This window comes from Hyla sarda, unplaced genomic scaffold (assembly GCF_029499605.1).
Source record: "Hyla sarda isolate aHylSar1 unplaced genomic scaffold, aHylSar1.hap1 scaffold_259, whole genome shotgun sequence".
Lineage (NCBI taxonomy): Eukaryota > Metazoa > Chordata > Amphibia > Anura > Hylidae > Hyla > Hyla sarda.
In genome coordinates, this window is record NW_026609279.1 from 166,219 (window position 1) to 187,345 (window position 21,127).

Consider the following 21,127-nt stretch of genomic DNA (forward strand, 5'->3'; position numbering starts at 1 on the left):
GCGGGGTGCTGATGGATTCCTTGGGAACACTGCGTCTTAGTTGGTCCTCGCCATCATCCGCATCCTGTCCCAACTATTAAAAGGGGTTGTCCAGGAAAAAACTTTTTTATATATATATCAACTGGCTCCAGAAAGTTAAACAGATTTGTAAATTACTTCTATTAAAAAATCTTAATCCTTTCAGTACTTACGAGCCTCTGAAGTTAAGGTTGTTCTTTTCTGTCTAAGTGCTCTCTGATGACACGCGTCTCGGGAACCGCCCAGTTTAGAAGAGGTTTGCTATGGGGATTTGATTCTACTCTGGACAGTTCCCGAGATCACTTAGACAGAAAAGAACAACCTTAACTTCAGAAGCTCATAAGTACTGAAAGGATTAAGATTTTTTAATAGAAGTAATTTACAAATCTGTTTAACTTTCTGGAGCCAGTTGCTATGTATGTGTATATATATATATATATAACGTTTTTTCCTGGATAAAATACTACATTTCTTTTCCAGCACAGTCAATGGTGAGAATACAAAAAAACATTTTAAAAACTAAAAAAAATTGCAGAATTTAAGTCACATCACATCCAAAGAAAAATGTAATAAAAAGTGATCGTAGAAACCAGAACTACACAAATATACTACTAAGGTACCACTAAAAACTACAGCTCATGGCGCAAGAAAATAAACCCTAGCCCAGCTCTGTAGGTGGAAAAATAAATAAAAAAGTTATAGGGGTCAGAAAATGGGAATAAAAAGTTTTTTTTTTTTTTTCACATTTTCCAAATTTTATCTTTTTTTTTTAAACCATAAAACGAAACAAAAATTATCCAAGTTTGGTATAATTGGAATTGTACTGACTAGAGATGAGCGAACTTACAGTAAATTCGATTCGTCACAAACTTCTCGGCTCGGCAGTTGATGCCTTTTCCTGCATAAATGAGTTCAGCCTTCAGGTGCTCCGGTGGGCTGGAAAAGGTGCATACAGTCCTAGGAAAGAGTCTCCTAGGACTGTATCCACCTTTTCCAGCCCACCGGAGCACCGGAAAGCTGAACTAATTTATGCAGGATAAGGCATCAACTGCCGAGCCGAGAAGTTCGTGACAAATCGAATTTATTGTAAATTCGCTCATCTCTAGTACTGACCCATAGAATATAGTTTGTAAGTCGGTTTTACTTTTATTGTAAACTTTGAAGAAATGATTGCCCCACAAATTTGCGCAATTCCAATTTTTATTACCTTACATATAGGTTTCTGGTTTTATAAAACATTATATGATAATAAAATTATATGAACATTATATCACCATAAATTCGAAAATAAATTGCTGCCGGGTCCCCCCCCTAGGTCTCCAAACTGTGGACCTCCAGCTGTTGCAAAACTACAACTCCCAGCATGCCCGGACAGCCGTTGGCTGTTCGGGCATGCTGGGAGTTGTAGTTTTGCAACAGCTGGAGGTCCACAGTTTGAAGGCCACTATTTTACAGATATGATGCCCCCTGCGTAAGCTGGAATACCCCTTCTATCATACACGGGACCCCCTGACAGTGGCAAGAAAACATCCGATTTCTGCAGGAGGTGTGAACAGGTCCCTAAACACAGGGAGACGACTTACCTTGGAAATGATATAGAGGAACTTGAAGCCGAGATGCATAAGAACGGGCGGAGAGGATTTGTCTCGTACAATTTGCAGTAAGAGATCCAGCATCCACTCTGTAAGAGATCACATGGAATGTCAGGGCATGTTGGGAGTGGTAGGTATGTAAGGGCGCTTAGAGATCAATACTATAAGGCAATGACTGACACCTTGTGTCCCCGTCTCCTATTAGGGCCCGGCCTGATCCGCCAAAAGTGCAGATATAAAGGCCGGACATCCGGACGGATCTATAAAAAAATTCTCCGACCCTAGTGAGATGGCCGGCACAGCGACGGTGAGTGCCAGAGGTGAAGAGATAAGTGCCCGTGCGTCCACTCAGTGAGCCTGTACTCCAAGTAGGCACCTCAGGGTCACCACTACAGGATCACTTGATTTTAGCCAAAAAGTATTGGGAACAATGGGATGACTTACCGAGATGTGGATCCAAGAGGTGAGGCTGCTCCTGATAGGTGTCCATGATCACTGCAAAATACAACAAGGGCTGTCAATATATACACAATATATATATCCAAGGACTATGGGTGATATATGGGTTGGATTAATGGAGGTGATAGATATGAGATAGATATGAGATAGATAGATAGATAGATAGATAGATAGATATGAGCTAGATAGATAGATATGAGATGAGATAGATAGATATGAGATAGATAGATATGAGATAGATAGATAGATATGAGATAGATAGATAGATAGATAGATAGATATGAGATAGATAGATATGAGATAGATAGATAGATATGAGATAGATATGATATAGATATGAGATAGATAGATAGATATGAGATAGATAGATATGAGATAGATAGATATGAGATAGATAGATATGAGATAGATAGATAGATATGAGATATATATGAGATAGATAGATATGAGATAGATAGATATGAGATAAATGGATATGAGATAGATAGATAGATAGATAGATATGAGATAGATATGAGATATATATGAGATAGATATGAGATAGATAGATATGAGATAGATAGATATGAGATAAATGGATATGAGATAGATAGATAGATAGATATGAGATAGAAATGAGATAGATGGATAGATATGAGATAGATAGATATATAGATAGATATGAGATAAATAGATAGATATAAGATAGATATGAGAAAGATAGATATGAGATAGATATGAGATAGATATAAGATAGATAGATAGATATGAGATAGATAGATATGAGATAGATAGATATGAGATAGATAGATATGAGATAGATAGATAGATATGAGATAGATAGATATGAGATAGATAGATATGAGATAGATAGATAGATATGAGATAGATAGATATGAGATAGATAGATAGATATGAGATAGATAGATAGATATGAGATAGATAGATAGATATGAGATAGATAGATAGATATGAGATAGATAGATAGATATGAGATAGATAGATATGAGATAGATATATATGAGATAGATATATATGAGATAGATATATATGAGATAGATATATATGAGATAGATATATATGAGATAGATATGAGATAGATATGAGAAAGATAGATAGATATGAGATAGATATAAGATAGATAGATAGATATAAGATAGATAGATAGATATGAGATAGATAGATAGATATGAGATAGATAGATAGATATGAGATAGATATAAGATAGATAGATAGATATAAGATAGATAGATAGATATGAGATAGATAGATAGATATGAGATAGATAGATATGAGATAGATAGATGATAGATATGAGATAGATATGAGATAGATAGATATGAGATAGATAGATATGAGATAGATATGAGAAAGATAGATATGAGATAGATATGAGATAGATATGAGATATATAGATATGACATAGATAGATATGAGATAGATATGAGATATATAGATATGACATAGATAGATATGAGATAGATATGAGATAGATAGATAGATATGAGATAGATAGATAGATAGATATGAGATAGATAGATGTGAGATAGATGAGATAGATAGATACAGACCTCCCTGATGACATCACCACTCACCTATAATCCTGTATACAGACCTCCCTGATGACATCACCACTCACCTATAATCCTGTATACAGATCTCCCTGATGACATCACTCACCTATAATCCTGTATACAGACCTCCCTGATGACATCACCACTCACCTATAATCCTGTATACAGATCTCCCTGATGACATCACCACTCACCTATAATCCTGTATACAGACCTCCCTGATGACATCACTCACCTATAATCATGTATACAGACCTCCCTGATGACATCACCACTCACCTATATTCCTGTATACAGATGTCCCTGATGACATCACTCACCTATAATTCTGTATACAGATCTCCCTGCTGACATCATCACTCACCTATAATCCTGTATACAGACCTCCCTGATGACATAATCACTCACCTATAATCCTGTATACAGACCTCCCTGATGACATCATCACTCACCTATAATCCTGTATACAGATCTCCCTGATGACATCATCACTCACCTATAATCCTGTATACAGACCTCCCTGATGACATCACTCACCTATAATCCTGTATACAGACCTCCCTGATGACATCACTCACCTATAAACCTCTGGGTACAGACCTCCCTGCTGACATCATCACTCACCTATAATCCTCTGGATACAGACCTCCCTGATGACATCATCACTCACCTATAATCCTGTATACAGACCTCCCTGATGACATCATCACTCACCTATAAACCTCTGGGTACAGACCTCCCTGATGACATCACCACTCACCTATAATCCTGTATACAGTCCTCCCTGATGACATCACTCACCTATAATCCTGTATACAGACCTCCCTGATGACATCACTCACCTATAATCCTCTGGATACAGACCTCCCTGATGACATCACCACTCACCTATAATCCTGTATACAGTCCTCCCTGATGACATCACTCACCTATAATCCTGTATACAGACCTCCCTGATGACATCATCACTCACCTATAATCCTCTGGATACAGACCTCCCTGATGACATCACTCACCTATAATCCTCTGGATACAGACCTCCCTGCTGACATCACTCACCTATAATCCTGTATACAGACCTCCCTGATGACATCACTCACCTATAAACCTCTGGGTACAGACCTCCCTGATGACATCACTCACCTATAATCCTGTATACAGACCTCCCTGATGACATCACTCACCTATAATCCTGTATACAGACCTCCCTGATGACATCACCACTCACCTATAATCCTGTATACAGACCTCCCTGATGACATCACCACTCACCTATAATCCTGTATACAGTCCTCCCTGATGACATCACTCACCTATAATCCTGTATACAGACCTCCCTGATGACATCATCACTCACCTATAATCCTCTGGATACAGACCTCCCTGATGACATCACTCACCTATAATCCTCTGGATACAGACCTCCCTGCTGACATCACTCACCTATAATCCTCTGGATACAGACCTCCCTGATGACATCACTCACCTATAATCCTCTGGATACAGACCTCCCTGCTGACATCACTCACCTATAATCCTGTATACAGACCTCCCTGATGACATCACTCACCTATAAACCTCTGGGTACAGACCTCCCTGATGACATCACCACTCACCTATAATCCTGTATACAGACCTCCCTGATGACATCACTCACCTATAATCCTGTATACAGACCTCCCTGATGACATCATCACTCACCTATAATCCTGTATACAGACCTCCCTGATGACATCACTCACCTATAATCCTGTATACAGACCTCCCTGATGACATCATCACTCACCTATAATCCTGTATACAGACCTCCCTGATGACATCATCACTCACCTATAATCCTGTATACAGTCCTCCCTGATGACATCACTCACCTATAATCCTGTATACAGACCTCCCTGATGACATCATCACTCACCTATAATCCTGTATACAGATCTCCCTGATGACATCACTCACCTATAATCCTGTATACAGACCTCCCTGATGACATCATCACTCACCTATAATCCTCTGGATACAGACCTCCCTGATGACATCACTCACCTATAATCCTCTGGATACAGACCTCCCTGATGACATCATCACTCACCTATAATCCTGTATACAGTCCTCCCTGATGACATCACTCACCTATAATCCTGTATACAGACCTCCCTGATGACATCATCACTCACCTATAATCCTGTATACAGACCTCCCTGATGACATCATCACTCACCTATAATCCTGTATACAGACCTCCCTGATGACATCACTCACCTATAATCCTGTATACAGACCTCCCTGATGACATCATCACTCACCTATAATACTGTATACAGACCTCCCTGATGACATCACTCACCTATAATCCTGTATACAGACCTCCCTGATGACATCATCACTCACCTATAATCCTGTATACAGACCTCCCTGATGACATCACCACTCACCTATAATCCTGTATACAGTCCTCCCTGATGACATCACTCACCTATAATCCTGTATACAGACCTCCCTGATGACATCATCACTCACCTATAATCCTCTGGATACAGACCTCCCTGATGACATCACTCACCTATAATCCTGTATACAGACCTCCCTGATGACATCATCACTCACCTATAATCCTCTGGATACAGACCTCCCTGATGACATCACTCACCTATAATCCTGTATACAGACCTCCCTGATGACATCACTCACCTATAATCCTCTGGATACAGACCTCCCTGCTGACATCATCACTCACCTATAATCCTGTATACAGACCTCCCTGATGACATCACTCACCTATAATCCTGTATACAGACCTCCCTGATGACATCACTCACCTATAATCCTGTATACAGACCTCCCTGATGACATCACTCACCTATAATCCTCTGGATACAGACCTCCCTGCTGACCATCTCCTCACACACATCCCGCAGGCTGAGGATCAGTTCTCGGGTCTCTTTACTCTCGGTGAACAGTTCCAGGACGTTCCCGCTGGACACATTCTCCTGCCCTCCATCCTCCTCTCGCTCGGAGCCATCAGCAGCCATGATGACTGGAGACAGACAGGGGGAGATCACCTGTGAAGAGGAGACAGTCAGGGAGATGGAGAATACAACACACAAGATTATGCAGATTTATATTTATTCTAGAGATGTATCTGTGTCTGGAAAAGCTGGATGGCAAAAGATATGAAGACACAGACCGAAATGGTAATTCTGCCTAGTGACCAAGATCCTGTACAGCTCCAACAGCGGTCAGAGGTGTCATTATATACAGTACTGTAGAGGTGTGGTGTATACAGGAGAACACAGTGTGTGTGTGTATATATATATATATATATATATATATATATATATTAAGGAATACAACATATACAGGAAAGGATACAGCATATACACACAGGAGAGGATACAGTATATACATCCAGGAGAGGATACAGAATATACAGGAGAGGATACAGTATATACAGGAGAGGATACAGTATATACAGGAGAGGATACAGTATATACAGGAGAGGACACAGTATATACAGGAGAGGACACAGTATATACAGGAGAGGACACAGTATATACAGGAGAGGACACAGTATATACAGGAGAGGATACAGTATATACAGGAGAGGATACAGTATATACAGGAGAGGATACAGTATATACAGGAGAGGATAGAGTATATACAGGAGAGGATACAGTATATACAGGAGAGGATACAGTATATACAGGAGAGGATACAGTATATACAGGAGAGGATAGAGTATATACAGGAGAGGATACAGTATATACAGGAGAGGATACAGTATATACAGTATATACAGGAGAGGATACAGTATATACAGGAGAGGACACAGTATATACAGGAGAGGATACAGTATATACAGGAGAGGATACAGTATATACAGGAGAGGATAGAGTATATACAGGAGAGGATACAGTATATACAGGAGAGGACACAGTATATACAGGAGAGGACACAGTATATACAGGAGAGGACACAGTATATACAGGAGAGGACACAGTATATACAGGAGAGGATACAGTATATACAGGAGAGGATACAGTATATACAGGAGAGGATACAGTATATACAGGAGAGGATAGAGTATATACAGGAGAGGATACAGTATATACAGGAGAGGATAGAGTATATACAGGAGAGGATACAGTATATACAGGAGAGGACACAGTATATACAGGAGAGGACACAGTATATACAGGAGAGGACACAGTATATACAGAAGAGGATACAGTATATACAGTATATACAGGAGAGGATACAGTATATACAGGAGAGGATACAGTATATACAGGAGAGGACACAGTATATACAGGAGAGGACACAGTATATACAGGAGAGGATACAGTATATACAGGAGAGGATAGAGTATATACAGGAGAGGATACAGTATATACAGGAGAGGACACAGTATATACAGGAGAGGACACAGTATATACAGGAGAGGACACAGTATATACAGGAGAGGATACAGTATATACAGGAGAGGATACAGTATATACAGGAGAGGATACAGTATATACAGGAGAGGATACAGTATATACAGGAGAGGATACAGTATATACAGGAGAGGATAGAGTATATACAGGAGAGGATACAGTATATACAGGAGAGGATACAGTATATACAGGAGAGGATACAGTATATACAGGAGAGGATACAGTATATACAGGAGAGGATACAGTATATACAGGAGAGGACACAGTATATACAGGAGAGGACACAGTATATACAGGAGAGGACACAGTATATACAGGAGAGGATACAGTATATACAGGAGAGGATACAGTATATACAGGAGAGGACACAGTATATACAGGAGAGGACACAGTATATACAGGAGAGGACACAGTATATACAGGAGAGGTTACAGTATATACATCCAGGAGAGGATACAAAATATACAGGAGAGGATACAGTATATACAGGAGAGGATACAGCATATACACCCAGGAGAGGATACAGTATATACAGGAGAGGATACAGTATATACAGGAGAGGATACAGTATATACAGGAGAGGACACAGTATATACAGGAGAGGATACAGTATATACAGGAGAGGATGCAGTATATACAGGAGAGGATACAGTATATACAGGAGAGGATACAGTATATACAGGAGAGGATACAGTATATACAGGAGAGGATACAGTATATACAGGAGAGGATACAGTATATACAGGAGAGGATACAGCATATACACCCAGGAGAGGATACAGTATATACAGGAGAGGTTACAGTATATACATCCAGGAGAGGATACAGAATATACAGGAGAGGATGCAGTATATACAGGAGAGGACACAGAATATACAGGAGAGGATACAGTATATACAGGAGAGGATACAGTATATACAGGAGAGGATACAGTATATACAGGAGAGGATATAGTATATACAGGAGAGGACACAGTATATACAGGAGAGGACACAGTATATACAGGAGAGGACACAGTATATACAGGAGAGGACACAGTATATACAGGAGAGGACACAGTATATACAGGAGAGGATACAGCATATACAGGAGAGGATACAGTATATACAGGAGAGGATACAGTATATACAGGAGAGGACGCAGTATTTACAGGAGAGGACGCAGTATATACATCCAGGAGAGGACGCAGTATATACAGGAGAGGACGCAGTATATACAGGAGAGGATACACTATATACACCCAGGAGAGGATACAGTATATACAGGAGAGGATACAGCATATACAGGAGAGGATACAGCATATACAGGAGAGGACGCAGTATATACAGGAGAGGATACAGTATATACACCCAGGAGAGGATACAGTATATACACCCAGGAGAGGATACAGTATATACAGGAGAGGATACAGCATATACAGGAGAGGATACAGCATATACAGGAGAGGATACAGCATATACAGGAGAGGACGCAGTATATACAGGAGAGGATACAGTATATACACCCAGGAGAGGAGATAGTATATACCGGAGAGGATACAGTATATACAGGAGAGGATACAGTATATACAGGAGAGGATACAGTATATACAGGAGAGGATACAGTATATACAGGAGAGGATACAGTATATACAGGAGAGGATACAGTATATACATCCAGGAGAGGATAAAGTATATACAGGAGAGGACACAGTATATACAGGAGAGGATACAGTATACACAGGAGAGGATACAGTATACACAGGAGAGGACACAGTATATACAGGAGAGGACACAGTATATACAGGAGAGGACACAGTATATACAGGAGAGGACACAGTATATACAGGAGAGGACGCAGTATATACAGGAGAGGATAGAGTATATACAGGAGAGGACACAGTATATACAGGAGAGGACACAGTATATACAGGAGAGGACACAGTATATACAGGAGAGGACACAGTATATACAGGAGAGGATACAGTATATACAGGAGAGGATACAGTATATACAGGAGAGGATACAGTATATACAGGAGAGGACACAGTATATACAGGAGAGGATACAGTATATACAGGAGAGGATACAATACATCCAGGAGAGGATACAGTATATACAGGAGAGGATACAGTATATACAGGAGAGGACGCAGTATATATATCCAGGAGAGGATACAGTATATACAGGAGAGGATACAGTATATACAGGAGAGGATACAGTATATACAGGAGAGGACGCAGTATATACAGGAGAGGACGCAGTATATACAGGAGAGGACGCAGTATATACAGGAGAGGACGCAGTATATACAGGAGAGGACGCAGTATATACAGGAGAGGACGCAGTATATACAGGAGAGGACGCAGTATACACAGGAGAGGACGCAGTATACACAGGAGAGGATGCAGTATATACAGGAGAGGACACAGTATATACAGGAGAGGATACAGTATATACAGGAGAGGATACAGTACATCCAGGAGAGGATACAGTACATCCAGGAGAGGATACAGTATATACAGGAGAGGATACAGTATATACAGGAGAGGATACAGTATATACAGGAGAGGATACAGTATATCCAGGAGAGGACGCAGTATATACAGGAGAGGACGCAGTATATACATCCAGGAGAGGACACAGTATATACAGGAGAGGACGCAGTATATACAGGAAAGGATACAGTATATCCAGGAGAGGACACAGTATATACAGGAGAGGATACAGTATATACAGGAGAGGATGCAGTATATACAGGAGAGTATACAGCATATACAGGAGAGGATACAGTATATACAGGAGAGGATACAGTATATCCAGGAGAGGACACAGTATATACAGGAGAGGATACAGTATATACAGGAGAGGATACAGTATATACAGGAGAGGATACAGTATTTACAGGAGAGGACACAGTATATACAGGAGAGGACACAGTATATACAGGAGAGGACACAGTATATACAGGAGAGGACACAGTATATACAGGAGAGGATACAGTATATACAGGAGAGGATACAGTATATACAGGAGAGGATACAGTATATACAGGAGAGGACGCAGTATACACAGGAGAGGACGCAGTATATACAGGAGAGGATACAGTATATACAGGAGAGGATACAGTATATACAGAAGAGGACACAGTATATACAGGAGAGGACGCAGTATATACAGGAGAGGACACAGTATATACAGGAGAGGATATAGTATATACAGGAGAGGATACAGTATATCCAGGAGAGGATACAGTATATACAGGAGAGGATACAGTATATCCAGGAGAGGACACAGTATATCCAGGAGAGGATACAGTATATCCAGGAGAGGATACAGTATATCCAGGAGAGGATACAGTATATCCAGGAGAGGACACAGTATATACAGGAGAGGATACAGTATATACAGGAGAGGATACAGTATATACATCCAGGAGAGGATACAGTATATACAGGAGAGGATACAGTATATACAGGAGAGGACGCAGTATATACATCCAGGAGAGGACACAGTATATACAGGAGAGGACGCAGTATATACAGGAGAGGATACAGTATATACAGGAGAGGACACAGTATATACAGGAGAGGACACAGTATATACAGGAGAGGACACAGTATATACAGGAGAGGACACAGTATATACAGGAGAGGACACAGTATATACAGGAGAGGATACAGTATATACAGGAGAGGATACAGTACATCCAGGAGAGGATACAGTATATACAGGAGAGGATACAGTATATACAGGAGAGGATACAGTATATACAGGAGAGGATACAGTATATCCAGGAGAGGACGCAGTATATACAGGAGAGGACGCAGTATATACATCCAGGAGAGGACACAGTATATACAGGAGAGGACGCAGTATATACAGGAAAGGATACAGTATATCCAGGAGAGGACACAGTATATACAGGAGAGGATACAGTATACACAGGAGAGGACGCAGTATACACAGGAGAGGATGCAGTATATACAGGAGAGGATACAGTATATACAGGAGAGGATACAGTATATACAGGAGAGGACACAGTATATACAGGAGAGGACACAGTATATACAGGAGAGGATACAGTATATACAGGAGAGGACGCAGTATATACAGGAGAGGATGCAGTATATACAGGAGAGGATACAGTATATACAGGAGAGGATACAGTATATACAGGAGAGGATACAGTATATACAGGAGAGGATACAGTATATACAGGAGAGGACGCAGTATATACAGGAGAGGATAAAGTATATCCAGGAGAGGATACAGTATATACAGGAGAGGATACAGTATATCCAGGAGAGGATACAGTATATCCAGGAGAGGATACAGTATATCCAGGAGAGGACGCAGTATATACAGGAGAGGACGCAGTATATACAGGAGAGGATAAAGTATATCCAGGAGAGGATACAGTACATCCAGGAGAGGATACAGTATATACAGGAGAGGACACAGTATATACAGGAGAGGATGCAGTATACACAGGAGAGGATACAGTATATACAGGAGAGGATACAGTATATACAGGAGAGGATACAGTATATACAGGAGAGGATACAGTATATACAGGAGAGGATACAGTATATACAGGAGAGGATAGAGTATATACAGGAGAGGATACAGTATATACAGGAGAGGATAGAGTATATACAGGAGAGGATACAGTATATACAGGAGAGGATACAGTATATACAGTATATACAGGAGAGGATACAGTATATACAGGAGAGGACACAGTATATACAGGAGAGGATACAGTATATACAGGAGAGGATACAGTATATACAGGAGAGGATAGAGTATATACAGGAGAGGATACAGTATATACAGGAGAGGACACAGTATATACAGGAGAGGACACAGTATATACAGGAGAGGACACAGTATATACAGGAGAGGACACAGTATATACAGGAGAGGATACAGTATATACAGGAGAGGATACAGTATATACAGGAGAGGATACAGTATATACAGGAGAGGATACAGTATATACAGGAGAGGATACAGTATATACAGGAGAGGATACAGTATACACAGGAGAGGACACAGTATATACAGGAGAGGACACAGTATATACAGGAGAGGATACAGTATATACAGGAGAGGATACAGTATATACAGGAGAGGATAGAGTATATACAGGAGAGGATACAGTATATACAGGAGAGGATACAGTATATACAGGAGAGGATACAGTATATACAGGAGAGGATACAGTATATACAGGAGAGGATACAGTATATTCAGGAGAGGATACAGTATATACAGGAGAGGATACAGTATATACAGGAGAGGATACAGTATATACAGGAGAGGATACAGTATATACAGGAGAGGATAGAGTATATACAGGAGAGGATACAGTATATACAGGAGAGGACACAGTATATACAGGAGAGGACACAGTATATACAGGAGAGGACACAGTATATACAGGAGAGGATACAGTATATACAGTATATACAGGAGAGGATACAGTATATACAGGAGAGGACACAGTATATACAGGAGAGGACACAGTATATACAGGAGAGGACACAGTATATACAGGAGAGGTTACAGTATATACATCCAGGAGAGGATACAAAATATACAGGAGAGGATACAGTATATACAGGAGAGGATACAGCATATACACCCAGGAGAGGATACAGTATATACAGGAGAGGATACAGTATATACAGGAGAGGATACAGTATATACAGGAGAGGACACAGTATATACAGGAGAGGATACAGTATATACAGGAGAGGATGCAGTATATACAGGAGAGGATACAGTATATACAGGAGAGGATACAGTATATACAGGAGAGGATACAGTATATACAGGAGAGGATACAGTATATACAGGAGAGGATACAGCATATACACCCAGGAGAGGATACAGTATATACAGGAGAGGTTACAGTATATACATCCAGGAGAGGATACAGAATATACAGGAGAGGATGCAGTATATACAGGAGAGGACACAGAATATACAGGAGAGGATACAGTATATACAGGAGAGGATACAGCATATACAGGAGAGGATACAGTATATACAGGAGAGGATACAGTATATACAGGAGAGGACGCAGTATTTACAGGAGAGGACGCAGTATATACAGGAGAGGACGCAGTATATACAGGAGAGGATACACTATATACACCCAGGAGAGGATACAGTATATACAGGAGAGGATACAGCATATACAGGAGAGGATACAGCATATACAGGAGAGGACGCAGTATATACAGGAGAGGACGCAGTATACACAGGAGAGGATACAGTATATCCAGGAGAGGACACAGTATATACAGGAGAGGATACAGTATATACAGGAGAGGATACAGTATATACAGGAGAGGATACAGTACATCCAGGAGAGGATACAGTATATACAGGAGAGGATACAGTATATACAGGAGAGGATACAGTATATACAGGAGAGGATACAGTATATCCAGGAGAGGACGCAGTATATACAGGAGAGGACGCAGTATATACATCCAGGAGAGGACACAGTATATACAGGAGAGGACGCAGTATATACAGGAAAGGATACAGTATATCCAGGAGAGGACACAGTATATACAGGAGAGGATACAGTATATACAGGAGAGGATGCAGTATATACAGGAGAGTATACAGCATATACAGGAGAGGATACAGTATATACAGGAGAGGATACAGTATATCCAGGAGAGGACACAGTATATACAGGAGAGGACACAGTATATACAGGAGAGGACACAGTATATACAGGAGAGGATACAGTATATACAGGAGAGGACACAGTATATACAGGAGAGGACACAGTATATACAGGAGAGGACACAGTATATACAGGAGAGGACACAGTATATACAGGAGAGGACACAGTATATACAGGAGAGGACACAGTATATACAGGAGAGGACACAGTATATACAGGAGAGGACACAGTATATACAGGAGAGGACACAGTATATACAGGAGAGGACACAGTATATACAGGAGAGGATACAGTATATACAGGAGAGGATGCAGTATACACAGGAGAGGACGCAGTATATACAGGAGAGGATACAGTATATCCAGGAGAGGACACAGTATATCCAGGAGAGGACACAGTATATCCAGGAGAGGACACAGTATATACAGGAGAGGACACAGTATATACAGGAGAGGATACAGTATATACAGGAGAGGATACAGTATATACATCCAGGAGAGGATACAGTATATACAGGAGAGGATACAGTATATACAGGAGAGGATACAGTATATACAGGAGAGGATACAGTATATACAGGAGAGGACACAGTATATACAGGAGAGGACACAGTATATACAGGAGAGGACACAGTATATACAGGAGAGGACACAGTATATACAGGAGAGGACACAGTATATACAGGAGAGGATACAGTATATACAGGAGAGGATACAGTATATACAGGAGAGGATACAGTACATCCAGGAGAGGATACAGTATATACAGGAGAGGATACAGTATATACAGGAGAGGATACAGTATATCCAGGAGAGGACGCAGTATATACAGGAGAGGACGCAGTATATACATCCAGGAGAGGACACAGTATATACAGGAGAGGACGCAGTATATACAGGAAAGGATACAGTATATCCAGGAGAGGACACAGTATATACAGGAGAGGATACAGTATACACAGGAGAGGACGCAGTATACACAGGAGAGGATGCAGTATATACAGGAGAGGATACAGTATATACAGGAGAGGATACAGTATATACAGGAGAGGACACAGTATATACAGGAGAGGACACAGTATATACAGGAGAGGACGCAGTATATACAGGAGAGGATACAGTATATACAGGAGAGGATACAGTATATACAGGAGAGGATACAGTATATACAGGAGAGGATACAGTATATACAGGAGAGGATACAGTATATACAGGAGAGGATAGAGTATATACAGGAGAGGATACAGTATATACAGGAGAGGATACAGTATATACAGGAGAGGATACAGTATATACAGGAGAGGATACAGTATATTCAGGAGAGGATACAGTATATACAGGAGAGGATACAGTATATACAGGAGAGGATACAGTATATACAGGAGAGGATACAGTATATACAGGAGAGGATACAGTATATACAGGAGAGGATAGAGTATATACAGGAGAGGATAGAGTATATACAGGAGAGGATACAGTATATACAGGAGAGGATACAGTATATACAGGAGAGGACACAGTATATACAGGAGAGGACACAGTATATACAGGAGAGGACACAGTATATACAGGAGAGGATACAGTATATACAGTATATACAGGAGAGGATACAGTATATACAGGAGAGGACACAGTATATACAGGAGAGGACACAGTATATACAGGAGAGGACACAGTATATACAGGAGAGGACACAGTATATACAGGAGAGGATACAAAATATACAGGAGAGGATACAGTATATACAGGAGAGGATACAGCATATACACCCAGAAGAGGATACAGTATATACAGGAGAGGATACAGTATATACAGGAGAGGATACAGTATATACAGGAGAGGACACAGTATATACAGGAGAGGATACAGTATATACAGGAGAGGATGCAGTATATACAGGAGAGGATACAGTATATACAGGAGAGGATACAGTATATACAGGAGAGGATACAGTATATACAGGAGAGGATACAGTATATACAGGAGAGGATACAGCATATACACCCAGGAGAGGATACAGTATATACAGGAGAGGTTACAGTATATACATCCAGGAGAGGATACAGAATATACAGGAGAGGATGCAGTATATACAGGAGAGGACACAGAATATACAGGAGAGGATACAGTATATACAGGAGAGGATACAGCATATACAGGAGAGGATACAGTATATACAGGAGAGGATACAGTATATACAGGAGAGGATACAGTATATACAGGAGAGGACGCAGTATATACAGGAGAGGACGCAGTATATACAGGAGAGGACGCAGTATTTACAGGAGAGGACGCAGTATATACAGGAGAGGACGCAGTATATACAGGAGAGGACGCAGTATATACAGGAGAGGACGCAGTATATACAGGAGAGGATACACTATATACACCCAGGAGAGGATACAGTATATACAGGAGAGGATACAGTATATACAGGAGAGGACGCAGTATATACAGGAGAGGACGCAGTATACACAGGAGAGGATACAGTATATCCAGGAGAGGACACAGTATATACAGGAGAGGATACAGTATATACAGGAGAGGATACAGTATATACAGGAGAGGATACAGTATATACAGGAGAGGATACAGTATATACAGGAGAGGATACAGTATATCCAGGAGAGGACGCAGTATATACAGGAGAGGACGCAGTATATACATCCAGGAGAGGACGCAGTATATACAGGAGAGGACGCAGTATATACAGGAAAGGATACAGTATATCCAGGAGAGGACACAGTATATACAGGAGAGGATACAGTATATACAGGAGAGGATGCAGTATATACAGGAGAGTATACAGCATATACAGGAGAGGATACAGTATATACAGGAGAGGATACAGTATATCCAGGAGAGGACACAGTATATACAGGAGAGGATACAGTATATACAGGAGAGGATACAGTATATACAGGAGAGGATACAGTATTTACAGGAGAGGACACAGTATATACAGGAGAGGACACAGTATATACAGGAGAGGACACAGTATATACAGGAGAGGACACAGTATATACAGGAGAGGATACAGTATATACAGGAGAGGATACAGTATATACAGGAGAGGATACAGTATATACAGGAGAGGATGCAGTATATACAGGAGAGGATACAGTATATCCAGGAGAGGACACAGTATATCCAGGAGAGGACACAGTATATCCAGGAGAGGACACAGTATATACAGGAGAGGACACAGTATATACAGGAGAGGATACAGTATATACAGGAGAGGATACAGTATATACATCCAGGAGAGGATACAGTATATACAGGAGAGGATACAGTATATACAGGAGAGGATACAGTATATACAGGAGAGGATACAGTATATACAGGAGAGGACACAGTATATACAGGAGAGGACACAGTATATACAGGAGAGGACACAGTATATACAGGAGAGGACACAGTATATACAGGAGAGGATACAGTATATACAGGAGAGGATACAGTATATACAGGAGAGGATACAGTATATACAGGAGAGGATACAGTATATACAGGAGAGGATACAGTATATCCAGGAGAGGACGCAGTATATACAGGAGAGGACGCAGTATATACATCCAGGAGAGGACACAGTATATACAGGAGAGGACGCAGTATATACAGGAAAGGATACAGTATATCCAGGAGAGGATACAGTATATACAGGAGAGGATACAGTATATCCAGGAGAGGACGCAGTATATACAGGAGAGGACGCAGTATATACAGGAGAGGACGCAGTATATACATCCAGGAGAGGACGCAGTATACACAGGAGAGGATGCAGTATATACAGGAGAGGATACAGTATATACAGGAGAGGATACAGTATATACAGGAGAGGACACAGTATATACAGGAGAGGACACAGTATATACAGGAGAGGACGCAGTATATACAGGAGAGGACGCAGTATATACAGGAGAGGATACAGTATATACAGGAGAGGATACAGTATATACAGGAGAGGACGCAGTATATACAGGAGAGGATAAAGTATATCCAGGAGAGGATACAGTATATACAGGAGAGGATACAGTATATCCAGGAGAGGATACAGTATATCCAGGAGAGGATACAGTATATCCAGGAGAGGACACAGTATATACAGGAGAGGACGCAGTATATACAGGAGAGGATAAAGTATATCCAGGAGAGGATACAGTACATCCAGGAGAGGATACAGTATATACAGGAGAGGATACAGTATATACAGGAGAGGACACAGTATATACAGGAGAGGATACAGTATATACAGGAGAGGACGCAGTATATACAGGAGAGGACGCAGTATATACAGGAGAGGACGCAGTATATACAGGAGAGGACGCAGTATATCCAGGAGAGGACACAGTATATACAGGAGAGGACACAGTATATCCAGGAGAGGATACAGTATATACAGGAGAGGACACAGCATATAGAGGAGAGGACACAGTATATACAGGAGAGGATACAGTATATACAGGAGAGGACACAGTATATACAGGAGAGGACGCAGTATACACAGGAGAGGACACAGTATATACAGGAGAGGATACAGTATATACAGGAGAGGATACAGTATATACAGGAGAGGATACAGTATATACAGGAGAGGATACAGTATATACAGGAGAGGACGCAGTATATACAGGAGAGGATACAGTATATACATCCAGGAGAGGATACAGTATATCCAGGAGAGGATACAGTATACACAGGAGAGGATACAGTATATCCAGGAGAGGATACAGTATATACAGGAGAGGATACAGTATACACAGGAGAGGATACAGTATATTCAGGAGAGGATACAGTATATCCAGGAGAGGATACAGTATATCCAGGAGAGGATACAGTATATCCAGGAGAGGATGCAGTATATACAGGAGAGGATACAGTATATACAGGAGAGGATACAGTATATCCAGGAGAGGATACAGTATATCCAGGAGAGGATACAGTATATACAGGAGAGGATACAGTATATCCAGGAGAGGACGCAGTATATACAGGAGAGGACGCAGTATATACAGGAGAGGACGCAGTATATCCAGGAGAGGACGCAGTATATCCAGGAGAGGATACAGTATATACAGGAGAGGACGCAGTATATACAGGAGAGGATACAGTATATACAGGAGAGGATACAGTACATCCAGGAGAGGATACAGTATATCCAGGAGAGGACACAGTATATCCAGGAGAGGACGCAGTATATACAGGAGAGGATACAGTATATACAGGAGAGGATACAGTATATACAGGAGAGGATACAGTATATACAGGAGAGGACGCAGTATATACAGGAGAGGACACAGTATATACAGGAGAGGACGCAGTATATACAGGAGAGGATACAGTATATACAGGAGAGGATACAGTATATACAGGAGAGGATACAGTATATACAGGAGAGGATACAGTATATACAGGAGAGGATACAGTATATACAGGAGAGGATACAGTATATACAGGAGAGGATACAGTATATACAGGAGAGGACACAGTATATACAGGAGAGGACACAGTATATACAGGAGAGGACACAGTATATACAGGAGAGGACGCAGTATATACAGGAGAGGACACAGTATATACAGGAGAGGACACAGTATATACAGGAGAGGATACAGTATATACAGGAGAGGATACAGTATATACAGGAGAGGGTACAGTATATACAGGAGAGGATACAGTATATACACGAGAGGATACAGTATATACAGGAGAGGATACAGTATATACAGGAGAGGACACAGTATATCCAGGAGAGGATACAGTATATACAGGAGAGGATATAGTATATACAGGACAGGACACAGTATATACAGGAGAGGATACAGTATATACAGGAGAGGATACAGTATATACAGGAGAGGATACAGTATATACAGGAGAGGACACAGTATATACAGGAGAGGACGCAGTATATACAGGAGAGGACGCAGTATATACGGGAGAGGACTCAGTATATACAGGAGAGGATACAGTATATACAGGAGAGGACGCAGTATATACAGGAGAGGACGCAGTATATCCAGGAGAGGACGCAGTATATACAGGAGAGGATACAGTATATACAGGAGAGGACACAGTATATCCAGGAGAGGATACAGTATATCCAGGACAGGATACAGTATATACATGAGAGGACGCAGTATATACAGGAGAGGATACAGTATATCCAGGAGAGGATACAGTATATCCAGGAGAGGACGCAGTATATACAGGAGAGGACGCAGTATATACAGGAGAGGACGCAGTATATACAGGAAAGGACGCAGTATATCCAGGAGAGGACGCAGTATATACAGGAGAGGATACAGTATATCCAGGAGAGGACGCAGTATATACAGGAGAGGATACAGTATATACAGGAGAGGATACAGTATATACAG

At 40.9% G+C, this 21,127-nt stretch overlaps 1 protein-coding gene across 5 annotated transcripts in view; it reads right to left on the reverse strand.

Annotated features, from left to right (window-relative positions):
* TBCD (tubulin folding cofactor D) overlaps nucleotides 1-21,127 on the reverse strand; it is a 324,749-nt gene that overhangs the window by 151,963 nt on the left and 151,659 nt on the right. For all 5 annotated transcript variants that reach the window (XM_056553201.1, XM_056553204.1, XM_056553202.1 and 2 more), the window contains exons 2-4: nucleotides 6,480-6,681; nucleotides 2,055-2,105; nucleotides 1,602-1,699 (exon numbers count right to left, since the gene is read on the reverse strand). In XM_056553201.1, the coding sequence (XP_056409176.1) occupies nucleotides 1,602-1,699; nucleotides 2,055-2,105; nucleotides 6,480-6,681 (351 nt within the window). The remainder of the gene's footprint in view (nucleotides 1-1,601; nucleotides 1,700-2,054; nucleotides 2,106-6,479; nucleotides 6,682-21,127) is intronic.